The sequence below is a fragment of the Phalacrocorax carbo genome, chromosome 23, assembly GCF_963921805.1.
Source record: "Phalacrocorax carbo chromosome 23, bPhaCar2.1, whole genome shotgun sequence".
Lineage (NCBI taxonomy): Eukaryota > Metazoa > Chordata > Aves > Suliformes > Phalacrocoracidae > Phalacrocorax > Phalacrocorax carbo.
The window spans coordinates 5,259,245-5,282,304 of record NC_087535.1 but is presented as its reverse complement, the minus strand read 5'-3'; the positions used below and the strand labels follow the sequence as shown (position 1 = coordinate 5,282,304).

General features: G+C 52.9%; 2 protein-coding genes and 1 long non-coding RNA gene across 7 annotated transcripts in view; 2 read left to right on the top strand and 1 right to left on the bottom strand.

The window, feature by feature from the left end:
* The window catches only part of CDK18 (cyclin dependent kinase 18), a 39,878-nt gene extending 20,774 nt beyond the window's left edge, over nucleotides 1-19,104 (bottom strand). The window contains exons 1-2 of one of the 5 annotated variants that reach the window (XM_064472394.1): nucleotides 18,560-19,104; nucleotides 12,764-12,847 (exon numbers count right to left, since the gene is read on the bottom strand). Coding sequence is in view for 1 of the 5 variants with exons in the window: in XM_064472393.1 (XP_064328463.1) it covers nucleotides 2,874-3,052 (179 nt within the window). In the remaining 4 variants the exon portion in view is untranslated. Of the gene's footprint in view, nucleotides 1-2,873; nucleotides 3,159-9,829; nucleotides 9,924-12,445; nucleotides 12,683-12,763; nucleotides 12,848-18,559 lie in introns of those variants that run through there. The other 4 variants (XM_064472396.1, XM_064472395.1, XM_064472398.1 and 1 more) reach the window with 4 other exon arrangements.
* KLHDC8A (kelch domain containing 8A) overlaps nucleotides 1-23,060 on the top strand; it is a 176,831-nt gene that overhangs the window by 73,243 nt on the left and 80,528 nt on the right. The gene's annotated exons all lie outside the window — the stretch shown is intronic.
* Nucleotides 818-9,551, top strand: LOC135316962 (uncharacterized). Its single transcript, XR_010376143.1, has 4 exons — nucleotides 818-935; nucleotides 1,831-1,934; nucleotides 5,890-6,101; nucleotides 6,202-9,551. It is a non-coding gene; the product is annotated as an uncharacterized LOC135316962 (long non-coding RNA).

Here is a 23,060-nt window from a genome sequence, read left to right as displayed (position 1 = left end):
TGCTGCTAGTGTTGCAGGCACCCAAAGAACTAAGCTGACCTGAAGTGTTTTGCTCCAGCTGTGCATGCTGACACTGCTAAAGAGACACTAGTAAAAGCAACAGAGGCTCCTGTGCTAGGCACTGTTCTACTCCCAAACAGGAAACAGGAGCTCAGGGGAAATCTGTGATGCTCCCAGCAGGTACATCAGAGGCTCAGACAAAAGACAATCTTTCAACTTTAATGTTCAGATAAGCCCCAGTGATTACCCTTTCAAATTAGGGCATAAGCAAGTTTCCACATATCTCTGGTGAAGGTTACACTAATAAACTGCATCCTGAGCGACCCTTGCACAAGTCCATAACACGGCAAGTGCAAGGAGAGACTTGCAGCAGCAAGTGCTGCAATTACCTGACTTCAAATCCACCTGAAGATACCAGGCTGTCTTCACCAGAAACTGGCAGGGAAGAGAGAAAGAGCTGCCCCTCACCAGTCCCCAAGATGCTTAAATCCCAGCTTGGTGAGGAAGGCTCTGCGTTTTAAGACAGATTTAGCAATGCTTTGTACCCCCCTAACAGCAGATGAAAAGAGTGTACCCAGCTCCTGGATAACACACTTGCAGGACCAAGGAGGACAGACACCCTGGAAAGGACACCCTGCCAGGGACTGGGAGGGACTGGGCTGGAGGGCTGGGGGCTGCTGCAATGTCGCTCAACCACCACCCCCACCCTCCCCCATGCCTGCTGTGCCCAAAGGACAGCAGTCACCCTGCTGAGGACAAAGTCCCACCCTGGCAGGGAGTGGGAGGGAATGGTCAAGAGAACAAGTCAGACCACAGGACCAGAAGGTCATGGGAAGATGCTCAGCGTGAGCTGCTGAGCAATGCCTGCTCCGGCAATCCCCCACCAAGGCAATCCACAACCTCCAGAAGGGCCCTCGACTCCAGGACCAGGAAAGGTACGGGGAATATAAAAGATACTCCATCTCCACGTGAATGAAGAAGCAGGGGAGGTGAAGGGGTCTTTCCACCTCCTCTGTGTCCACTCACCCTTCTCAAAACAGTGCGAATGGTTTAGAAGGCAAGCAGCTTTGCACCGACAAAGATTTGTGCTCCACAAATTGCAGTCCGAATCCTTCCCCCCTTTGCCACCTACTAGAGTGCCGGCAGCTACAGGCTGCTAAATATAAACCTCCTCAGAGAGGAAGTGGGATGGAGGTAAAAACAGCACCGACATCGCTAGCTACCTCTCCTGCTATGCACAAGCCTGCCCTGTCCTCGTTATCTTTATGGCTCTGTGCAACTGTGGCTGTTTTTTCCAGCTAAACCTGGACCTACTTGGCACCTAGTGATGGGGTTCACATTAAAGTGTTTGTCAGCTGGAATTTATGGGACTGTTCTTGTTCTCAGCTTTCCTCTGCTCCCAGAGAGGAATTCGTCCCGCCCCAAGTGGCCATTTGGATCCAGGTGCCCTAAAGCTGGGATTTCTTCCCCTCCTGTGAGCATCCTGCGACCTGCGCGCTACAAGGCTGCGGCACATCGCACGGGGCAGGTAGTGCGGGGTTCCCAGCAGGCGCCCCTCCCCACACACTGCCCTGGGCAGCACCCCGGGGCGCGAGAGGCCTCGTCCCCCCTCCGGCTGCATTTCTTCCGAGAGAAGGCACCTCCTTCCACAGCTAACCAGAGCCGCCCAGCCCTCTCCCCCGGCATGGCTTTCAAAGGAAGAATTGCTAGCGACTGCCTCTTGTTTTCCACCACTCGCAGGAGCGTACTAAAGGAAGCGGAGGCATTTCTTGACTTTCTGAGAGAAAGTGACACTTGTTAAGCAAAGCAATGACATCATTTGTTTTACAGCCTGAAGGATCTTGAAAGGAATTGCAGCAACCCCTGAACCGTAGTCACCTCTGGGATGGAAGAAGCCGGCTGATTAACAACATGCAGAAACATGACGTTGCATGGTAAGACACAATGGGAAGACGCAGTCTAAAATGGCAATAAGGAATTTAGGCGTCAACAGGCAAAACCGAAATCACTGGGGTTGGAGTTTGGCCAAGGAACGGGGATTAAATCCAGCAGTGTGAATGATCTGCATTTACTGTAATGTAGTCAGATAGTAAATACTTGGCTAAAACACTTCAAAGAGCCCAAAGCTGAATCCCGTCAGGAAAGCTCATCACATGATCAGGACAAGATGTTAACGATTCTTTAAACTGCTTTCAAAGCCATATTCGCTGCACCAGCAATAACCGCGCTCGCTATTTTTCAGTGAACTATTCCCATAGGCATTCGGGCTGCGACTATCCACATGAATCTCTCTTGCATTTGTACAGCAAAACCCTCTGGCTCTGTGCTGTGGAATTCAAGAGACAGGTATTTTAGGCACAGACAAGCCCTCATCAGTGCATGAAACTGTCCCCTTTTTCCTTCAGCATATTGCGGAGGCTCAGAAGCAAGGCTTTCAAGCAGTAACCACTTTATTGCTTTTCACAAATGATAAGTGCCTCCATTTTTTTTCTTCCCATTTTAACAGACTCCTGCCCCCATTTCCCAGCTGAAAGGGTGGAAGGCTTGGAGGGAATAGTATGCTTTTTTAAGCTTTTTTTTTTTTATCCCCAGAGAGATTAACAGTTGTGTTTACAAGGCAAAATGAACAGTCCTATTCAGCAGTTACGGCTCATGCTTCTAGTTATTAGGTAGCATTGATTCACTCCTGCAAGTATCAGAGAAATGGTGAATTCTGCTGGTAGAGCCTTATTTGCTCTGCAAACACAGCTATCATGCAATGTTGCGTGTGGCTACAGGGCTAAACAAACAACGCATGGAGGCACCGGTTGAATACGTGCCCCTCCTCACATCGCAAGGCATGGAGACAAAAGTCAGACCCAACAAAAGCTCACCAGCGTAGCCCATGTGCCAAGCAGCCCTCACCACCGGCCAGCAGCAGGTCTGTTTTGGCCAGCTCGTGTGCTCCTTCCCAAGCTCCAGCGCAGAGGAGGGGCAGGGAGAAGCCGCACGAGCTGCCAAGACTGCTGCGCACAGGCAATGGGAGAGATTTCGGCCCCTCCAAGGTGCGCATTCCTGAGCAAACAGGGGCTCAGCACAGCTCGAATTCCTCCTCCGCTCAGAATTTCCTTGGCAGGGCCAGAGCTGGGCCCTCGGGAGGTGTACGGAGGGGGACGGGGAGAGATTTGGGGCTGTTCTGGCAAGTCACAGGGAAATTAAAGCACGCCGGGGATGACTCTAGCGTATCCCAGGGGCAATGGTGAATTCTCTGCAGCAGCTGGGAATCCTCCCATGGCAAGGTCGGGGCGGGCAGGGAAAGATATCAGCCCCTGACCACCAAATGAACGTCTCCCCCGATGCTCAGCTGTCGGCACGAAATCCTCCCTGGGGTAACAAGCTCCCTCCCCGTGACAGATGGTGCAAAGCACAGTCCGAGTGCCCGGGTAGATTAGCTCAGATGGACAGAGGCTGCTCTGCGCTGCAGCGAGGACTGGCGTGGCCCTGCCGAGCCGGGGCCACATACTGCTCAGCCTCTGCCTTGGGCAGCGGACCCTGCCCGTCAGACAGAGCGGCTTGCAGCAATTACGCTCCCCAAAAGGTGAGTAATGAGGGGAGCGAGCAAGGCCAGCTCTCCTCCCTCCACATCTGCCTCCCACCGCTCAGCTCTGCTATTCAGGGGGCCTGACTTTCTCCTCCTCCTTTCCCTCTCCTCCTACACCAGGAGCTCCCTGCCAGGAGGTCAAGGTCCTGTGGGGAAGGGAGTGCAATCAATTCATATTAATCCACGGGAGCCCTGTAGCAAACAGCAAGACCATCATCCCAGGGCAGCGGCTGTGCTGGGCATGATTGAAAAGGGAACTTTGGGTCCCCAGGGAGTCAGTCCATGCTTGCATTGTGATTTTGTTCCTCCTGTACTACTGGCTTCCACAATCACAACAAATGCAGCGCAGCAGGGATGTGACTATGGCAGCCAGGAGATCGCTGTCCTCCCTTCTCACGTCTGCAGTCTGGAGGAGGCTTGGGAGGAAAAATGATCCCGTAGCAAATGCGCAAGACTGGCTTCCACTCCGGCTCTGACCCTCTTGGCGTGCCTCGGTTTCCCCAGCTGTAAATCAAGAACGATGACGCACCCTTCCTCCCTCCCCGTTTGCTTGCGTTCTCCTCGGCTGTGAGACCTTGCAGGCAGAAGCCCGGTTTGCGGGGTGTACAGCGCCCAGCACAGCAGGGTTTCCATCCCTCATTTGCAGCATTGCAATTACCCCTTGGTAAGTCGTTAAGAGACAACGATGCAGGCCAGGCTCAAGCCACATGGTGCACACACAGATCTCCGAGACTCAAACGGACACGAAGTAGCCTGGGAAGGGTGAATGCTATGGAAAACTTCCTGCAAGCCCAGCCTTTGGAGACTTTATAACCTGTACTTGATGCACGGGTGAGCAAGTGGGAAGGAAAGCCGTTTTGCTCGATGCACATTTCCACTCTCGTTTGTCCCAGCCCTGACAATGAACCCAGTAACAAGAGCGCACAAAGGAGGTTTGTTCTGCCTTTGTATATTTTGCCTTTCTCTGTGTCCGTAGCCCGGTGCAGTCAGTTCTCACTCGGCCCTTCCCTTCCCGGCTCTCGGTGAGATCAGGGCAGCTCCGAGGAAGGCATTAAAATGACGGTCATTATTCCAGCAGCCTCAAAACACTAGGCGCTTATTCCTCAGCAGAGGCTAACCTGAGAAAAGTGTCCAGTGTTCGGCTGGAACAACAATAGACTGCTAACAGCCAGTTTGCCCACCACAGACATCCCGGTCACAGGCGGGAGCTCAGTGCTCACATTGTCTGGAGCCGCCCTCAAGGTGGTCGTGTCAGTGTTTCTATGGTACGTTCATCCTCTTCAGGGGATGAGCGGTCCAGACTCGCAGCCACTGCAGATCAGCAGATCCCCTGCTCCAGCCCACCCATCACTGCTGGTTTGCACCAGAAGGGCAGGCAGCGGGAAATGAGTGTGAGCAAAAGTGCACGGCTCTGAGACAGAGACGCTCCCTTTGATACTCAGTTCTGCTATGGCAGCCATCTAAGTTATCGAGATTTAATTTACGGTCGCTCGGGAGTTCAGGGCGCGTGTCCCACTGGCAGCGCTCGCCGTGATGGCAGCGCTGCCTCGCTCATACGGCGGTGCTAGACCACAACCCGGGCTGCGACGTGATGCTTGGGAGCTAAGAACCATGCTGAGATTGCCAGGGCAGCAGCACTTTACAGCTCCGCTATGCTCCTGAAGGTGCTGCTGAGCTGCTTCATGATATTGAGCCATTCTCCCCCCTTTTCCATGACTCACTTTCTCCTTTCATCCATTTACTGCACAGCGGGCATGTCCTTCACAACGAGCATCGCACGAGGTGCATCCCGAGCTCCTCGCACAGTGACTAGGTACTGCAATATCAATGCAAGCAGTTACTGGAGAGGAATATTACCAGCAAAAGCCAGTCTGGTCCTTGCCTTTTATGACACTCAAACAATTACTGACTGACAATTAACTAACACAACCCGAGCTGCATCCAAGGCAGACTGGCCTTTCCTGCTACACCGCAGGGACCTCGGTGTGAAGCCTGCCTGCTCTTCCCGAGCCCCCCGGAGACCTGATGTCCTGTGCTGTCCCCACCCAGCATCACCGCCCCATTACCTGGCTGTCATGTCACACCCCAAAAGTGACAGAGGCTCCTGAATAAACAAGCACAACCAAGAAAGTGTTCATGGACCCTGCTGAATGAAAAACACTCCAGAAAGACAAACCAAGCACTGTCATCCCTGCAGCTGGCAGCCAGCGTTCCCAGGTGGCTGGGAGAGACAGCGAAAGGGGCGCCAGCTTCCAGCTGCCAAAGAAAGTCACCCTCAGTAACACAAAGCCTCTTATTTCCTCTCCCAGGAGTGTTTAACCTGCGGCTGAGGCTGTCAGCACCTGCCCTTCCTTTATGGCAAGATGGGAAGGAGGATCCACGTTACGGGAGCAGACCCCTGGCGCAGGGGGGACCGAGTCCTGCTGAGCCTCTCCCCGGCGATGTCCCCGGCGCACCTGCGGCTCCGTCCCGCTGGATGAAGCTGTGCGACGCAGTCGCCCACACGCTCACACGGCATGGGGTACGTAGGGTCTGCTGGCTTCTTAATCGCTATTTTCTTTTCTCCTTTTCCTTTTTTTTTTCTTTAATTAGAGCTTTCGTTCTCTCCCCAACCCACGCAGAGCTCCCAGAGCTGCAAGCTCGTCTGCGATTACCACGCTGACAAGAGCTCACGGAAAGCCAGGATTCGCTTTCCCTGCGGCGGTCAGGAGGAGCCAGGATAAGTTGTCTCCTTCTCTCTTTAACAGAAGATACCAGAATTTTCCTCCAGTGACCCATGATTTCACCTTCCACCTAAGACCCCTGTTTATGGCACGTGAGAACAAGGCTGAAAGGATGGTATCAGAGTAAAATGAGGACTGGGGGTAATTAATTTCTTCAGCTTCAGCGTGGAAGGCAGACGCAGGAGTCAGCTTCGAGCTGCTGCCCAGGGGTGTGATCACAGCTCAGCTGGCATCACGCTGCCGCGGCTCTGCAGGGACAGCTGAGCAGGGGGATCACACAGCTCTGCTGCCTGGGTTCCCTTTCTGAAAGCATTCCTAGGAGGGGTATTTAAAGAAACAGAAATTACATCCTGTACACCCGATAGTCGCGTGGAATTTGTGAAATGCAGCTACCTCTGGTGCGAAGAAAAGGAGGGCGACAGCAACCAGCACACAACAGAAAGGTGAAGACAAGAAATAAAAGCCAGATCCTCATGAAAAGATTTACCAGAGGAACCCTGGTATCAAAGGATCTTGACAGGACCAAATTTCCCCCCCAAAAAACAGAACACAGTTTTAATGTAAACAGAGCACAACATTCAGAAGCAGCACCACCACCACAGGCACTCAAAGCAATTAAGCGCTTGGCTCTTCACCACACATTTTCTAGGAGACTAGAAATGCACAGAGCCCAGCTTGCCTTGACCTACCCTGATAAACCGCACTTACAAAAGGGCTGAGACCTCTGCCAGCTATGCTCTACAGTCCATAAATACCTGCATTTCTATGCTACCCAACCCTGGCAAATGGAAGGAGGAGCTGAAGAGACTGTACAAACAGCTTCATAGAGGATTAATATGCTCCTTTCTTCCCCAGCAAGCTCCCAGCTCGGATCCAGCAGCTCCTTGCAGCCAATGTTGCTAATACACCGGTCGCCCGCCGCCCTCGGACAGATCTTTCTGTAGCAACAGGGAAAGAAATGAATGAAAGAGGACGGTGTTCCTGACCTACTGCTCCCCACTCCAGCAGAGTTTACAGTACCAGCTACGGACTGGGTTTCTCCCCAGGACCGTGCTCTGGAGCAGCGGTACCACTGTTTGGCATTAGGCACATAAAACTCTTTGCAGCAGCGTTTCAAATCTGTTTTATTTAAAGCTCTGGAAGAGTCACATGGTAGGAAGGTAGCGAGCAAACACTGCAAGTCTACTTTCCTGCCAAGGATTGCACTAATCTGGTATTTAATCTTAAACCAGTTGTGCACCCACCCTTGGAGGGCTTTGCGCACGTGTGTGTATGGATTTCTCCCTCAGATGTGAGGGAAATGCAGCCACACAGGTAGGGAGCATGACGAGCCGATGCTTGAGGAATCAGAGGATTTCAAAGCACAGCACAAACTGTAATTACTTTTGGCATCCCCATCTCCCCCATAGTGGGAAGAGTAATGCTGCAATATCTTTTATCCCGACCCTTCCTTATCACAATTACCGCAGGGGTGCTTAGAGCCCCAGCGGGGGGTGAGATGTGCAGGTGGGCATCCGTGTGATCTTTCCGGCTTGGCGTTGCTTCCCAGATCCAGAGCCCACACCTCATCCTCACAATGAGAGAAGGGATTGCTCAAGTCCTCGCTCCAGCTGGTGATCAGGGACCTCTGCTCCACTAAGCTGCTGTTCATGCTGGAGGAAGGCAGATTTTAAAAGCCTCCTGAATCAAGAGGTGGCTGCCAGGGATCCCAGTGTGATAACAGCACCATTTTGAGGCAGCGAACTTGGCAAGAGCTCCGTGTCGCTGCCTAGATGCCAGGCTCTGAGAAACCCTTGCATCAGCATAAACAGCCTCCAGGGATGGTTCTCCCTTGCCCCTGGCCCCTACACACGCACCACCCCGAAAGCCGACAGCGCTTTGCCTGCCTCGGGGGGATGCACAACTTGTGCCCTGCTGCTGCAAACTCCGAAAGCTGGTCCTGTGCAGGGGGATTTCACCTGCTCTCCTGTCCCCCGTGCTCCCTCCCCTCTCCCCATTTCAATGTTCAAGTTTTTGTCCATAATCTGAAGGGGCCAAGTGTCCCTGCCATTCCTTCTCTGCCTTCTCAGATCTCAGCGCTGATACCGCCGCCAACACCACTACACTCCTTATTTCTGCACATGAAGCTTTTCCACTTTGCAAAGAGCCAGGGGTTGGGCAACACAGTGAAAACCAGACATTGTCTGGGCCACATGCAGGGAAGGAATAATGCAGAAACAAACACCAAAAGAGATTTTCACAGTAGCAAATGTCTCAGGGAATGACTAGCGAAAGCAAATGAGGCGGATCCTCAAACAGTCCTGCTCCACCTGGGATGTGACTAGCGCAATCGACATTAAATGAGGGGCTCCCCCAGCTGGGTGGCAGCGCCTGAGATCTGGGGGTTGCCAACCAGACTGGATGTGTGCCCATATGGCAAAAGCCTCAGTAAGTGTCTTGCCTCCTCCACCAGCTTCCTCAGAAAGCGCTGGGAGAGCAGGAAGGCAGGAGGCTGGTCTGAGATGCAGAGACACTGCATCTCCTTTGCTCTTTGCTCCTCACGCCAATGTCCCCCGGCGTACCTCCCTCCCCTGGGCAGCCCAGGACAGGGGCGTGCTTCGTGCTCGCAGATCAGACCATCCTGCTATGTCCGTGCTGTTCAGAAAGCTCTTTACCAGGTATTTTGCACCAGCAGCGCCATTTTCCTTAAATACAGGGATGGTACAAGGAAGCTGTGGGATTGCCCAAGAGCCCAGGCCCTGTGACGGTGCAAGTTCTCCAGGAGCCCAAACCCGGTGAGATGCTGCCTTCCAGGAAACCTCTGTCCCTGAGAGAGCAGCACGTGCTTGGAGGGCACCCTGAGCCATCCTGCACTGCCTGGAGACACCCACCTCCCTAATATCCTTACCCTGCCGCAGCTGAGCACCACCGTCACTACGACATTTTCATGTTAAACCAAACATGGACACGTCTGGATACCAAATAGAGATATCCCAGATGAAACATGTATAAACAGATTAAGCATGCCTCAATGCCTGCAAAGCCCTGCTCACTTCCCTATGGAGGGCAACATTTCATGCATATCTGGGAACTCGGCAAGCGCACACTGTTTAGATAAACCTTGTTCCTTGTTAAACTGTAAATAACATCTGTTTTGCTGAGCCAAGCCAAGCCCCAGCTCGCTGCTCGGTGTCCTGAAAGTTGCCAGCCCAGTCATGGGAATGGCAGACAAAGCAAGTATATTTGGTGGTTTTTAAAATAAAGAATTTATCTCTTTTTTTTTTTTCTATTAAGTTCATTTTTTCACTTTTCTCTTTGCTCCCAACCTGGCTCCTCCCTGCACTTTAAAAACTACGGCGACTCTCGCGGCATACTGGCTGCGTCCCCCCCACAGCTGCCCGCAGCTCTGGCGTCCTTGACAAGCTAGATGCGTTTCTGCACAAGCCTTGGAAACTGGGGGAGATAACAGAGCCCAGCATGAGATAAACAGAGTGAAAGAGAGCAAGGGAGAGCGATCTCTTGCAGGAAAACACATGGTGGGACTCACCGGTCCTTGGACACTGTTAGGAAGAGATAGGTGCTGGGCTGCAACTCGCGCTGACCCGTGGCCTGCAGGCCACTGCCCTTCTGTGAGACGTCAGAAGCACATCTGGAAATCGTTTCAAATATAGCCCCCCCCACCCTCCAAATCAAAACACAGGCATATTTCCATGTGGTTTTCAGTAACAGGCCACGAGAGTCAAGGAGGCTCAAAGCTCAGAAAGGGAGATGAAAAGGGATGACATCAAGCAGGGCTGTTCAAAGCTCACTTGGTTGTATTCAATTCTACTCCTCTCCTGCCTCGCAAGCTGATAAGCTCTATGCTTCATAGGGAACGCTTGAGATAAGAAAGGATTATAACCCGGAGACCCAAAGAGACGAGAGATTAGGCCTACGTTCACAGAGCACAGCATCAGCCGAGCCGAGGTGCTCCCCTCTCACCACCACACCAATTTCTTATCTGTTTTAATACTGGTGGGGTTGCTTGTACACACTGCAACTAAGTGCACTTGCAACACTGCTATCATAGTGCGATTAGTTGCACAATTAATCGTTAATAAGAAGGGATTGAAAGGGATTAAGTACTTAAATAGACCACATGCTACTAATGGTAATTTATAAAAACATGCCTTCTCCCTCAGATACCGTGTCATGTTTTCCTGGAATTAAAATGACTCAATCGGACCTTTCCTCTGCACCTCCTGCACGGGGGAGATACCTGCTTCCATCGCCGTGTAGCTGCAGCTGGGGTCTGAGAGGAATGCGACAGCAACAAGAGTGATGGGAAAGCTCCTCGCTGCTATCGCTCTTCCCAGGGGCTCTGGGAGGTATTGCTAAAGCAGGAGGATCATGGTGGAAGGGAGGGATGTGAAGGTGGTACTGGGAGGTGTGTGCTGGGGTGTTGTGATGGTTCCTTTAATGGAGAGAGCAGTTTGGAGACACAGAAGCACGCTTTGCTTTTTTAATTGTGTGCCTGAGACACAAAACAACCCCTGGGTATGACCAAAAAGAGCATTAAAACCACTATTTCTGCCTCCTCCTCAGACTCCCAGGCAGGTAATGTTGCTTCTCTGTCCCACACACACCAATTTACATTGCAAATGCTGTTTGCAAATTCCTGCCTAAAGCCCAGGTACTAGGAAGGCTGCCCAGGTGCCGCCGGACCATCCGCAGCCTTTCTGGGACCCTTCCAAGGAGCCGAAACGGCTCGATCTACCACTCCTGCAGCTTCAGGTCCCCGTGTCCCCATCTCCCTTCGGCCACAGGCACAGCAGCAGCTCTTGATGCTGACGATGACTTGTGATGGCCCCGACAGCCCATCCTCCCCCACCTCAGACCCACGTCAGAGAAATTTTCTGCCTTAAACCAGAAACCAAACCGGCAGAAAAACAAACCCCTTGGCTCCTCTGACCAGGGCAGTCTGAGGCATCCCTTAGAGGTTTCTTGCCTCGACCACACAAGCCTACAGTGAGACTTGGCCCTGCAGAGGTTTCCTCTGCACTGGGAGGCACTTCAGGCTCTAACTCTTCCTTGAAAAAGAAAATATGCCAGCTGATGGACTAAGGTGCTGCACAGGTTCTTTCCCTGCTCCGTCCGAGGCTGTGATGGGGCTGTGAGGGGTGATGTGGGCTCTGCGCTGTCCCCCAGGACCCAGGGACCCCCAATGACAGACGCTGCTCAGCACATCCATCCCGAGCGGGCCACGGGGACCGACTCCATTGCACCCTGCGCAGGAGGCCCCCGCAGTCCGCGGCACCCCGGTGCGGCACTGCTGGCAGAGCAGCTCCCCGTCTGCGCCGAACCGGCTCCTGGGATAAACGGAGGCTTTCAGTCTCCGTGTTGCTAATTCACCTCCCCTGGCCAGTGCCATGCTCAGGAAATACACCATATCAATGCCTTGATTGTAGAGGCAGATGGCGAGGGCTGCGAAGGCTCGCCCCTAGATGTGGTCTTCTTCAAGCAGAACGGGGAACATTGGCAGACCTGCAAAAGAGGTCCTCCTCGCAGCCACAGCCTGGGATGTAGCTGTTCCCTGTTCTGGACTAACACTGGCCTTCAGTCCCCTAATTGCAAACATGAAAAGCAAACAGCGCACAGAGGTATCCAGCCACAGGCTGACTCGTTATGTCCCTTCTGAGAGCTTGATGGGCAGGGCTGTAAGTCAGATACAACCACGATGGGCAAAATACAAAGGACAGATAAGAACAGGCTGGGATTTGTGAGATACAGTTTGTTCCTGACTGCCTATACTTCCTGTATCCTGTGGCACAGTGATTACTGTGCAGTAATTAGTTAATAATTACAAGCTGACCAACCCTCAGGAATATCTGAAGCAGAAGGAGCGATACACGCTTTAGGCTGAATGCAGATTTTCCTTACTGCTTCTCCCTTGCACTTAAATCACTGCTTCAACTTGAGGCACAGAGAACAGATGCCAGAAAGGTTATTATGCCTACAGTAACAGAGGAACGGTTCCTCACCCTTCTGTGATCACTATTCGTTCAAGATAGCCAAGGATTTCACTAATACCAACTGTATCTCAGCCTCTCTGTGAATCGGGCTATTATCCCCCCCCACCCCAGAGACAGGAGATATAGAAGCGCAGAGACGGGATGGGACTCACCCAAGGTCAAACAGCAAGTCAACAGCACAGCCAGGAGAAGAGTCCAGGAGATCTGGCCCTGGCTCCTACCTGCAAGCCAGTACTGCAGCACCGTGCCCTTTGGTCTGTTATCGATCACTGCTGCCCAGATCTACTGTATCAGGACGGGATCCTGAATTTCTGAAGCACACTCTCTACCAGGTCACAGGTATGCTGGTACTGCAGAAGTGAGCGGTAGTTTCTAGTTCTCTGTGTTATCTGGGTGACAGCAGAGATGCCACAAGCACACATTACAAAAAAGATCCTACTACAAAACTAGAGAGGATTTGTGACACTCACAGCCTTGGCTGGTGACAAAATTGCCGTGTCTTGTGCTGCTCTGGGACTTCAGCGGAGCAATGCCGATTTACACCACTTGAGCATCTGGGGAAGCAAGACAGAAAGTGGAATTTAACATACCAACATGGGCAGATGCAACAGGAGGATGCACCTTCTGGGTGAAGAGAGAGCACTTCAGCTGCTGTTGTACTCGTCAAACCCGATTTTTAAATTCCAAAATAAAAACACTCCAAAAAACCCAATGTGCTGTTGAAGATCCCTGTAGGTCCCTGGCTGCATCTTTGGGTATCAACGAGCAGCGTTTGCCCCAGCACAGGCTCGGTGCAGAAGCTGCCAGTCTAAGAAGAGGCTTTCCACCAAATAATTCAAGTCATGCTAGAAGGCATAAAACCAAGCTCCAGGTGATGTTCCATGCTGGAACACAGGAAAAACGCAATACCAATGAATTTATATGCATGTGCATGTTCACAAGCACAGAGTTAAGGCTCCTGTTCATAAACCTTGCCAGATTTAGCCACTAAAAAAAGATACAGCTTCAAGGGTGGGCAGTGCTGGGGAGAAGTGGGTGCGAGGGAGAAGTGACAGCTAAATCCAACTGGGATCATGAATGACCCCTGAGTGACCAGCAGATTAACACTTACCAAATAATTAAATAGACTAAGTGAAAATAAACTATTTAAATCAAAATAGAGAACTAGCAGAAATAAACGGAACGTTTGGAATGTTTCTGCTTCCAAAAAAAGGCACATTTTGACTTCTTCAGAGGCTTCAGTGTTTATGGTCAGCTTCAATGGCCTCTCCTTTTTAATTCAGCAATTCAATTAAAAGTCACCAAAGCAACAGCAGCACCCCATGAAACTGGTCAAATACAGCCCCCTCCTCCTCTCCAAAACCCCCGGCTGAGGAAACTTGGGTTGTTTTAAAGGAAAGAGCTGAGCATTTCAGAGGTTGGGGAAGAAAGAGAGGGAGGGGGAGAGGGTTCATGTAGAAGTTTTCAGTAATAAAAACATTACTGCATGGCAGGTCACGAGCAAAAAATGAAAGGGTGCCCAAAAGACAACTAAAATTTGCGTCACCCCAGACCCCGGCAAGAGGCGGGCTGTTAGCTACAGACCAGCACAAACCAGCACATGCTGGGGAGAGCATTGGACCTCAGGTTTGAGATGCAGTGCACACGCGATGGGAGCTTGCTAAAGGTAGGAATATGCTCCTTGCCTCAGTTTCCCACCTGATATAATAAATGAAGATGATAGAACAGGCTCACGGGTGGTGCGAGGGTGAATTGTTTGGGTGTAATTCACAAAACTGAAAAGTAACTAAATAATTGGATTGAATGCACCATTAATTGGCAACGAAGTGCCTTCATTAGCAGCGCCCTTCCTTCGAGGTGCCCACAGAAGCTGTGTGCTTTCCCTTCCCATGCACTAACGAAAGGGCAGCAAACCCAACACCGCTCCACCCTGTTTGCTTCCCCCTCTGTGCATCCCAGGCAGTAACAGCCCTGATGATACCATGTGCTCCTGCAGCGCTGGCAGAGGTGACTGGTACCAGGCACTGACAGCTCTGTATCAGAAATTTGCTGTTCAATTTATTATTTTTGTTACGATAGTGCCTGCTGGCCCCAGAGGCTGAGGGCTTGCTGTGCAAAAGGCAGTGATGAGAAATTGTCCCTGCTTCAAAATGCCCCTGATTTAAATCCATAAAGGAAGATAAAAGGGAAGCCAGGCTCACGGCGGGACAGCGTCAGACCCAGGCTGCCTGTGCACAGCCTGTGATGCTCTGAAGTGCCTCCACCCGAGCTGCTCTGGGAGACCTGCTTCCCAAAACGCAATGAGCATCCATCTTTGAAAGCAGCAGGTCAAACATCCCTCCATTCCACAGTGTGAACACTTTTAAAGCTATTTATCCTCCCAGCACCCTGGTGTGGCAGGGACGGTACCTGATGTAAGAGCACTGAAAAGCCACAAACAAAAACAGAAAAGCTGGTGCTGGCATCTGAATCCAACTCTGAAGCAAGTGCTCCAAAGCCGGAGCATCCTTCCACTTCTTGAGCTGGATTCCCACAGGTCCTGCCTACAGCTGAAGCGGTGCTGCCTTGTGCATTCAGCGGACGAGTGAGAATTTTAACAAGAGCCCAGCTGCGGCTCAGGTGTGAGAAGAAATGGTCAGATTTTCAGCAGAGATCGGCCCAGTGGGCAGGCATGCTGTGCTGAAGATATGCGGACATTTCCCAGTGGGAATGCGGCATGCCTAGACTGCCTGCAAAAATCTAGCCTTAATTGTGGTGGCTTGGAGCTCATCCCTAAAACAACAAGGAAACCCAGAAGGCTAAAGAATACAGGTCTCAGGTTGTGGTTGGAGTTACAGCAGGAATAAGCTGCACGAAAGGAGGGAGGCAAAGAAAGAACAAGAGAGATGAGAGATTGCAGCGGTGTCAGAAGCACAGATGAATGCCAGCCATCTCCGAAGGGTTGCTACCTTCTTTTCTAGCCAGGCTGGCTAGACAAAGATACGAGCTAAGATTGTGAGTGACTGAGCAAACAAGCAGCAGAAGAGCGACATTGGATGCAGGGAAAATGCTACCTGAAAAGAAACCTTGATTAGAAATGTAAAGAGAGAGCAAAAGATGCTCTGTCTGATTACAGATCAGGCTCTGCAAAGTTAATTGTTCACCAGATTGTAATCTGGGCTTTTGTATCTATATTAATCAACAGGTTGCTCTCTGCTATCAGTTTTCTCTTTACAAACAGCAGAAGCAAGTTAATTTAGAGAAAAGCAAACCCAGCAGGTCAAACCCTTGCATGGACAGAGTTTTCCGAAAGCAGTTGAAGGGCCTTTTTAAATAGAGACCTTTTATTGTTTTTCTACCTGTAAAGATGCAAACCAAGACCATGTCATCAACCAGAGCTGACCTTTCAGGGTTTCAGTACACGAATTACCCAGAGCGAAGCTCACCTGGGGCTGCGTTGGGATATTTTCTGAACTCTGTAGCTGACCCCAAAGTCAAGACCCCCCATCCTGTTGCCTGGAGAAGCTGCTTTAAGTTTGCCTCAATTTCCCTGAGCATGGAAGAATTTGGGAGGCTCTTACTGAGTATAAACCCTCCTGGAAACTCTTACTATTGTTTGGACATGACTCCAAACATGCGTCCCAGATTTTCTGGAGATTCTCAGACCTCCTGGCCCAAACCTCAGGTCTGTATGGAAGCCAGAGGAATGTCTCAGGGTTTACAAGGATTGACCAAACATTCATTTCTCTCCAGAAGGCCAGACCAACGGGATGGTCTCAGTGGAAACTGCAACGTGGATATTTTAATGCATAGACAACATATGGGGAGTAAGTATGCAGGTTCCCGTCTCACCAAGCGGCAGGGCGCAGCGCAAAGGACAGAGGGAACGGAGGGATCCTCATGGACTTGGGAGACCAAAACTCAACTCCCCGTGCCACCACCGGCTCCCACTTGCACCTTGAGCCAGCCATTTTCTCTCTCCACTTTCCCGTATGCAAAATGAAGCTGCCTTCATCTATCTTGTCTAGTTACAGTGCCAGCAACAGAAGGCAAAACCTGTCTCCCCGTGCACCTGCGCTCTTGGCACAGCAGGGCTGTACCCCAGCCCGAGCCTAACTGCGATAAACAAGACAGCAACAGCGGCAATAAGTGCATATGAAAGGCAGCAGCTAAAGATCTAAAGCAGCTAGTATGGGAGCCAGTAAAAAGCAGCCAGGCACGTCATCTGCATTTCGGTCACCTGTAACGTACGAATATGTGACACCATCGCTCCAGTCTTTGTCACTCGCTTGCCAGCGAAGCCTGTCTGAAGGGTCCATTCAAAGGACCACAAAGAGTGCTTGTTTAGTGAAAGGGGCCTTCACAGCATTGAGACAAGCATTTTAGTGCTTCCACGCCTATCTCTGCCAGCATCCCAAAGCTCTATAGATCTCAGGGAGCAAACCTCTGAGAACAAAGCAAGGTCAAGTGTTAACAGATGGGAGAACTCAGACATGGGGATACGGTGACGTGCCCAAGGTCAGGCAGAATCCATGGCAAGGCCAGGGACAGGGTCAGACCTCCAGAGTCCTGTTCTTTATTTACAAAATTTCCCCTCTTTTCCGGGCAGGGTAGGAGAGAAGGAACTCCCAGCCGTTGCTGGGGAGGTTGTTCCACTACTCATTTATTAATTGCCCTCATTTGGACATGGTGCCAATGCTCTCCTGCATTAGTAAGTCTGGGCTCTTGGAAACAAACCTGTGAAATCTGCAAAACCTCCCATCAAAAGTGGTCCCTCCCGGAGAATGGGCACCAAAACTCTCACAGAAGTCTTCTGGCATGACAAAGAGCCTAAAAATCAGCAAACTGTGAGTTGGATGCCTCACACATATGCACACACCGATGAAGCTTCATGAATGGGGGACCAGGTGCCCTCCTTCCATTCCTGCCTCTGTTCCTTCTTTGCATCAGGCTCTTGGACATGTCACGTCCCATCGATGTACTTGTATCTTCTCCAGGGAGGAAAGGATGCTCTGGACTACAGATGCACTTAGAGACCTCACCGTGCCACCACTGATGTGTTCCCACTGACACTAAACGACCCATTATCTACCGGCCTGGTGTTTGCAGCAAGGGAATCTTTTCAGCATCACGGGAACTGGTTTCCATAACCCCTCCACAGATGGGGCGACCCAGATGCTCTTGTCAAGGCCTCGTGAGGCTGGAAAACAAGACTCTGCTTGCATTTACCACATTTCAGCTGTGTGTGTTCGCACATGTTGCAGATCTGCATACTGCCCCATTACCACTAAGGAGGAAATTAATCCTATTTCCTTGCAGGAAGAGGGTCCTGTCCGAAGGCACTTGCTCTTTCACAGATCTCATCCGGAGGCACTAACTTTCTGCCTGCCGCTTGTTCAAAGCGCTTCCCCTTCAGGCGCCTTCTCCAACCCCCGGCACGCACACATCGCACCATTCATTTGGTTGATGCAGAGCACGAAAACCCCCGTGCCAGCAGCCCCAGGCCTGACCCTGATGCTTTCTTCTTTTCAGAGCTAATGCCACCATTGTGCCCACCAGCCAGCATGCTCATCCCAGTTTTTTTTTTGAGGAGAGAAGAGCCAGTTTATTAAAGCCTGACTTTACAGGAGCTAGTGCTGGCATGTCATGGAGACCAGCTCTCAAGAGGCGGTCTTGCTCAGGGAGCTCCTTGCCAGCGAGGAGGGGGACAAGCATTCTGGGGACGAGTTCTCCCCACCCCTGGGAACTTGTCAGAGCAACAGGCATGTTGGAGAGATGCATCTGATACTGACAGCCACAGAAAAATGCAGCGCAAGGAGAATGCCATGCTGCCCGGCCAGCCAGCAGCAGGGGCTCCAGCCGGGGCAGGGGAACCCACCAGACAGACCCTGGCTGTCTGCAAGCCCCCCTGGAAACTTTCACAAAAGGGTGGCCCCCCCCACCCAGATCCTTCACAGGGGAACCCATTCCAGGGGTGTCTACGAAAGGGCACGTGTTGAAGTTGATAGCGAGCGGAGGGTTGAGCAGGGCTCCCTAAACCATGCCTAGGACCAAAACATGGGCTGGGATCTCCTCCACCAGGGAACACATAGGTATATATTCTTGCTGCGTTCGGTGTAGAGCTGAACCCTCCCTCACCGTAGCTCCAACTTCAGCTCTCCCCTCCCCGAGCACCCTCTGCCCGAGCAGTCCCGCAGGCAGCGGCAGTCCCCGGCCGAGCGGGGCTGCGGGTGGGGGGCAGGCGGGGGGTCCCCCCGGCCCGCCGCGGGCCGTACCCCGGCACTCACCGGCCGTCGAGCAGGTCTCGCTCCCTCCTTCCTCCTTCCTGCCGCCGCCACGCCGGGTCCCGGGGACGAGCAGGGGCGGCGCTGCGGGGCCGCACCGGGGACGGGCGGGGAGCGGGGCCGCCGGCGGTGCTGGGGCCGGAGCGGGGCCGGAGCGGAGCGGGGCCGGTGCGGGACCCGGCGCGGTGCCGGCGCTTCGCTCGGTGCGGCGCTGGCTCCTCCCCGCCGCAGCTCCGGGATGAGGAGCCCGCTCGGCCCCGCTGCCCTCGGAGCCGGCCCCGGGGCCGGGCCGGGCGGGAGCGCTGCGGGGCAGGAGCCGGCCGTGCTCCGGCTGCGCGGCGGGGGGCCGAGCTGCTTCTGCGGGCTGGGGAGCCGCGCGCACACCCGCACGCACCCGCACGGATCCCAGCCTCGGCGCACAAGTCAGGGGAGTTCCCTCCGGTAGCTCTTCCTACTCGTCCTTGAGGCGCTTGGCAGATGCAGCCCGTGAAATCGGGGACACGCTCGGGACGCGGCAGGGGCCGTGGGCTGCCTGCGTCCCTTGGGCACCCGTGGACATTTCAGCCTGCCTCACGCCGGTGGGGGTTATGCATTTACCAGCAGCTTCACCATCCATTCCAGCTATTTATTGCCTTATATTTAGCCAAACATTCTCCGTTTGCCAAAAATAGACGAGCCGTGGAAATAAATCAGGCCGACTGGAGGTGCCAACGTTATCTGTCTGAAACTAATTAATTTCTTATATCCCCAGCTATATTAATCCTCGCCCTCCCTCCACAGACCATCCTGTCTATCAGTGGAGGTTTTGTAATTAGTGGGTATTATGCCTAAATCTGGGGATGTGCAGGAGGTTTATCGTGGCGGGGGAAGGCAGAGGGATGCCAGCAGGACACCTGGGCAGGGAAGGAATAAAATACACAAGAGTGTGGACACCAGGAACCTGGAGGACACAGCAGAGCTGGTGCAGGGGAGGAAAGAGGGCACAAGCTCTCTGTGGGGAAACCCTATAACAGGGACGCATATAGGATCTTCTCCTTTCCAGGCACCTGAGATTCCACAAGGAGGACTGTCCAGAAGACACAAATTAGGGCTTCCTTAGTTCTGCTGCTGGCAGAACTCCTTTTTCCCCTTTCCTTTTTGAACGTGGGAGTCTCGGGGGACTTGCTGGCTCTCATTTCTTATATTAGAACCATCAAGTTTGCTGGGAGACGCTTTGAGGAACAGGGAAGTGCTTCACAGATGGCATTGCAGAATCATAAAAGCTGAGCCCCCGTGGAGGAAAGGGATGTTTTACCAGGCTCCATTTTGTTTGTTCACTTTAGCCTGTCCCTTGGCAACACTCAGCCAAGACCTGAAGCCCTTCATAATGCTTGTCTGCTCTGAGTGGGGTAAAACATTTGACACCAGCTCTTCGGTCAACTCATCTAGCGAGCACATGAGCTAAGACCCATCTGAGCTGAACGAACGGGCCCTGAACTGGAACTGTCCCTCCAGAAGCAGAGGTGCAGTTCAAGCCTGAGGCACGTTGCCCCAGTTGGGGTACGATGACTCTGCAGCAGGGGTAAGTCCCAGTCCCCTGGGACACAGGGTGAACAGCTTGTCTCTCACTGCCCTGAGCAGCCTGTTTCTCACCTGCATCGCAGGGATTCACATCCTTTGCTCTGCAGGGCTCGGGGAGGAGCAGCAAAGGGTAAGACCCAGAGGCACGATGTGCAGGCTGGCTCTGGGCTCGAGTGAACAACTGCCCTCCCTTAACCCCTGGTCAATGAGTACCTGGTCATGTGGGCTGCAAAATCAGTGGCAGCTCTGTGTGACATTAGCCATCACGCTCCCTTTATGCCAGGCTGCAGAAACCGGCATGTTTCCCGCAGGCCAGTGGTCCAGCCAGGCTCTGGCATGCCTCTGATTTCCATCCTCACCCGTCTCATCTATTTAAAGGGGAGACGTCTCCAGGGAGGGACATGTCTCGAACACTTACGTGCACAGCACAGCCCTCGGCATAACAACTGCTGCGATGTACTCCATACCACAGCTATGAGACCAGCTGGCACTGTAAGTCCATTTTAAAACAGAAAGCAGATTCCCAGCAAAAGCTATGGCTACTTAGGGAGAGGAAGCCCCCAAACTGGAGATGGACAGAGAATCCAGCTCTAAGAGAAAGAGCAACGTGCAAGGGGCAAGAATGTTATAGGCGGTGAGTGGCCAGAGACACGAGCTCAGTGGCTGTGTCACACAAGCTGCTTACTGATGCAGAACATTCCTTATAAACATAAATTACAATAATCAACATGCCAGGGAAGGGATTGCTGAAAGCCTGACAGGGATGGCTTTGGGAGGAGGATGTGGAGGGGCAGAGCACCCAGCTGCTGCAGCCGGCAGGGAGTCCTAGACGTGCGTGTTCAAAGGCTGGATGGGTGAGGAGCTGCGTTATGGTGTGGTGGATGTTCACCAGCACGTGGGACAAGAACACGGTACATCTCCCTGGCAGACTGACGTGGTACTAACGAGACTCTACACTGTGTAATGGGGCTGGGTCTGTTCCACCAATAATAGCCCAAAGCAAACTGTCCCTTAATGTGTGCTCTGTGAAGGGCAACATGGGCTGAGGTCGCTGGTGTTGAACTTGGCACCCACCAGCGGATGCCTCTGCAATACCGAGCAGCGCATTTGCAGGGCAGTGCCTGCAGGGTGTTTTTCAAACATGCCAACTTAATGGCTGAGCAAAAGGCAGGCGTGCTTGCTTTTTGTGAGTTGTTTCTGAAATTACTTTGGGTCCTGGGGTTGTATTTTCCCTTCTGTATTGTCACAGTGAAATCACATAGCCTCATGGAGTTCCAGGGGAAATCAGGTGTGAAAATGGGCTCATTGTAGTTAGGAGAATTTCATGAAAAAAATAGGTCTGGCTGGGAAACTGCAAGACTTTGCGTAAGCCCATGGTTGTGATCACCTCAGCTCGTGCTGGGGGAGACTTTGCTCAGCAAATCCTTGTCCTCTTTCAGTTTTGCAGTCCCTAGGGTGTCCCTTGCCTGGTGCAGCCAGGGGAGCGCTAGGTTGTGGCCCACAGCTGCTCTCCCTTTTGATATAAATTGCATCTTTTGAAGATACGCAGGCTGTGCTTCCTCACCCCGGGCCCGCCTGCTGTCACCTCCCTGCAAACAGCACCTCAGCCCAGCTGTGCGTTTGGCTGAAGAGAGGAAAGAAGGGGGAGGTGTGGAGGAGGGCTGTAGCAAGCAGAGAGTCAGGCCTGACAGAGACTTGCATGCTCGGGTCTGCCTCTATCCAAAGGGGCACGGCTGGCTGGGCGCTGTAACTGAGCAGGGCTGTGATGCATATGACCCGGGAGGATGGCTCTGAGGTGTTCGTGCCATTGGCACAGTCCTAGCACTTCCTCCAGGTAGAAGCAACCCTGTTTCCACTGTAAAGCAGGAGATCATGCACCCTGTTCGCCCCTCCTGAAAAGCCACCCCCAGAAACACACCAGCCAGAGCTGCTGAGCTGGGCCCCTTTGCTAGGCCAGGGGAAAATGGTACCTCTGTTTCCCAGGCTGCAAGCGGCATGCAGGCTGGAGTGATTTTCAGGAGTAGCAGGGAAGGCTGCGGCATCCTGAGTAGCATTTTAATCAGAGACCCAAGGGGTTTGCTAGGGCTGCTCCTCTCCAGAACCTTCCCTGTCAGCAAACACCACTGCAGAGATGTGAGAGGGGGACCGCGGGATGCCGAGGGGTGGTGGGGAGAGCAGTCCCAGCCCCACGGCCGACTCCTGTGCAAACCTGCCCAAGGATGGGGCCACGGGAGCAGTGCATGGAGCGATGAGGAGCTAGAGCCCAGGCAGTGCCTGTCTCGTAAAACTGCGCCCTGCCCCGGCATGCTCCCTGCGTGGCTCCTGGCCAGACACGTTAAATCCTCCCATTTCTCCCTCACATGGTGAGGCCCCGGTGGGGACACTCCATCCAGCCCCGCGCGCCAGCTTCGGGAGAGAGGAGCGGGGGTGCCCAGGGCAGCTTTGGGGGGCGCAGCCAGAAGGCTGGCAGACCTGCCTTAGGCAGAGACCAAAGCAGTTCAGGCTGTTCAGCCTCAAGGGCAAAAAGCTGGGCAGAGGCGATAGCAGTCTCCAAATGCATAGAAGTGGAAGGGAGCAGCCTGTCCTCCGTCATCGTGGTGCGAAGCATCCTTGGCAGACAGGTGTAAGAACACATAATTTTTGCTGTAAGCTGCTAGCCCCCGTTTAATACCCCTCCCCAGACGGGGTGCGGGGGCAGCCCTGCCCTCCTGCCCCACTGCTTGTGCCCTGTGCGGCACCATGAGAGGCAGGAGCTCACCCACACGGTCTCCAGGCTGGGGGGGCGGGCTGGAGTCAAAGCCTAAGCGGGAGTCATTTGGATGTGCTTAGCAGTGAGCCGAGTGGAGCGAAGATGTCGAAACGCACTAAGCAGTGAAGCGCCAGGCCCAGTAAGACCCAGTTAAGAAAGAAATGGCCTCTGAACAGTGCTCTACGCAGGAGGCAT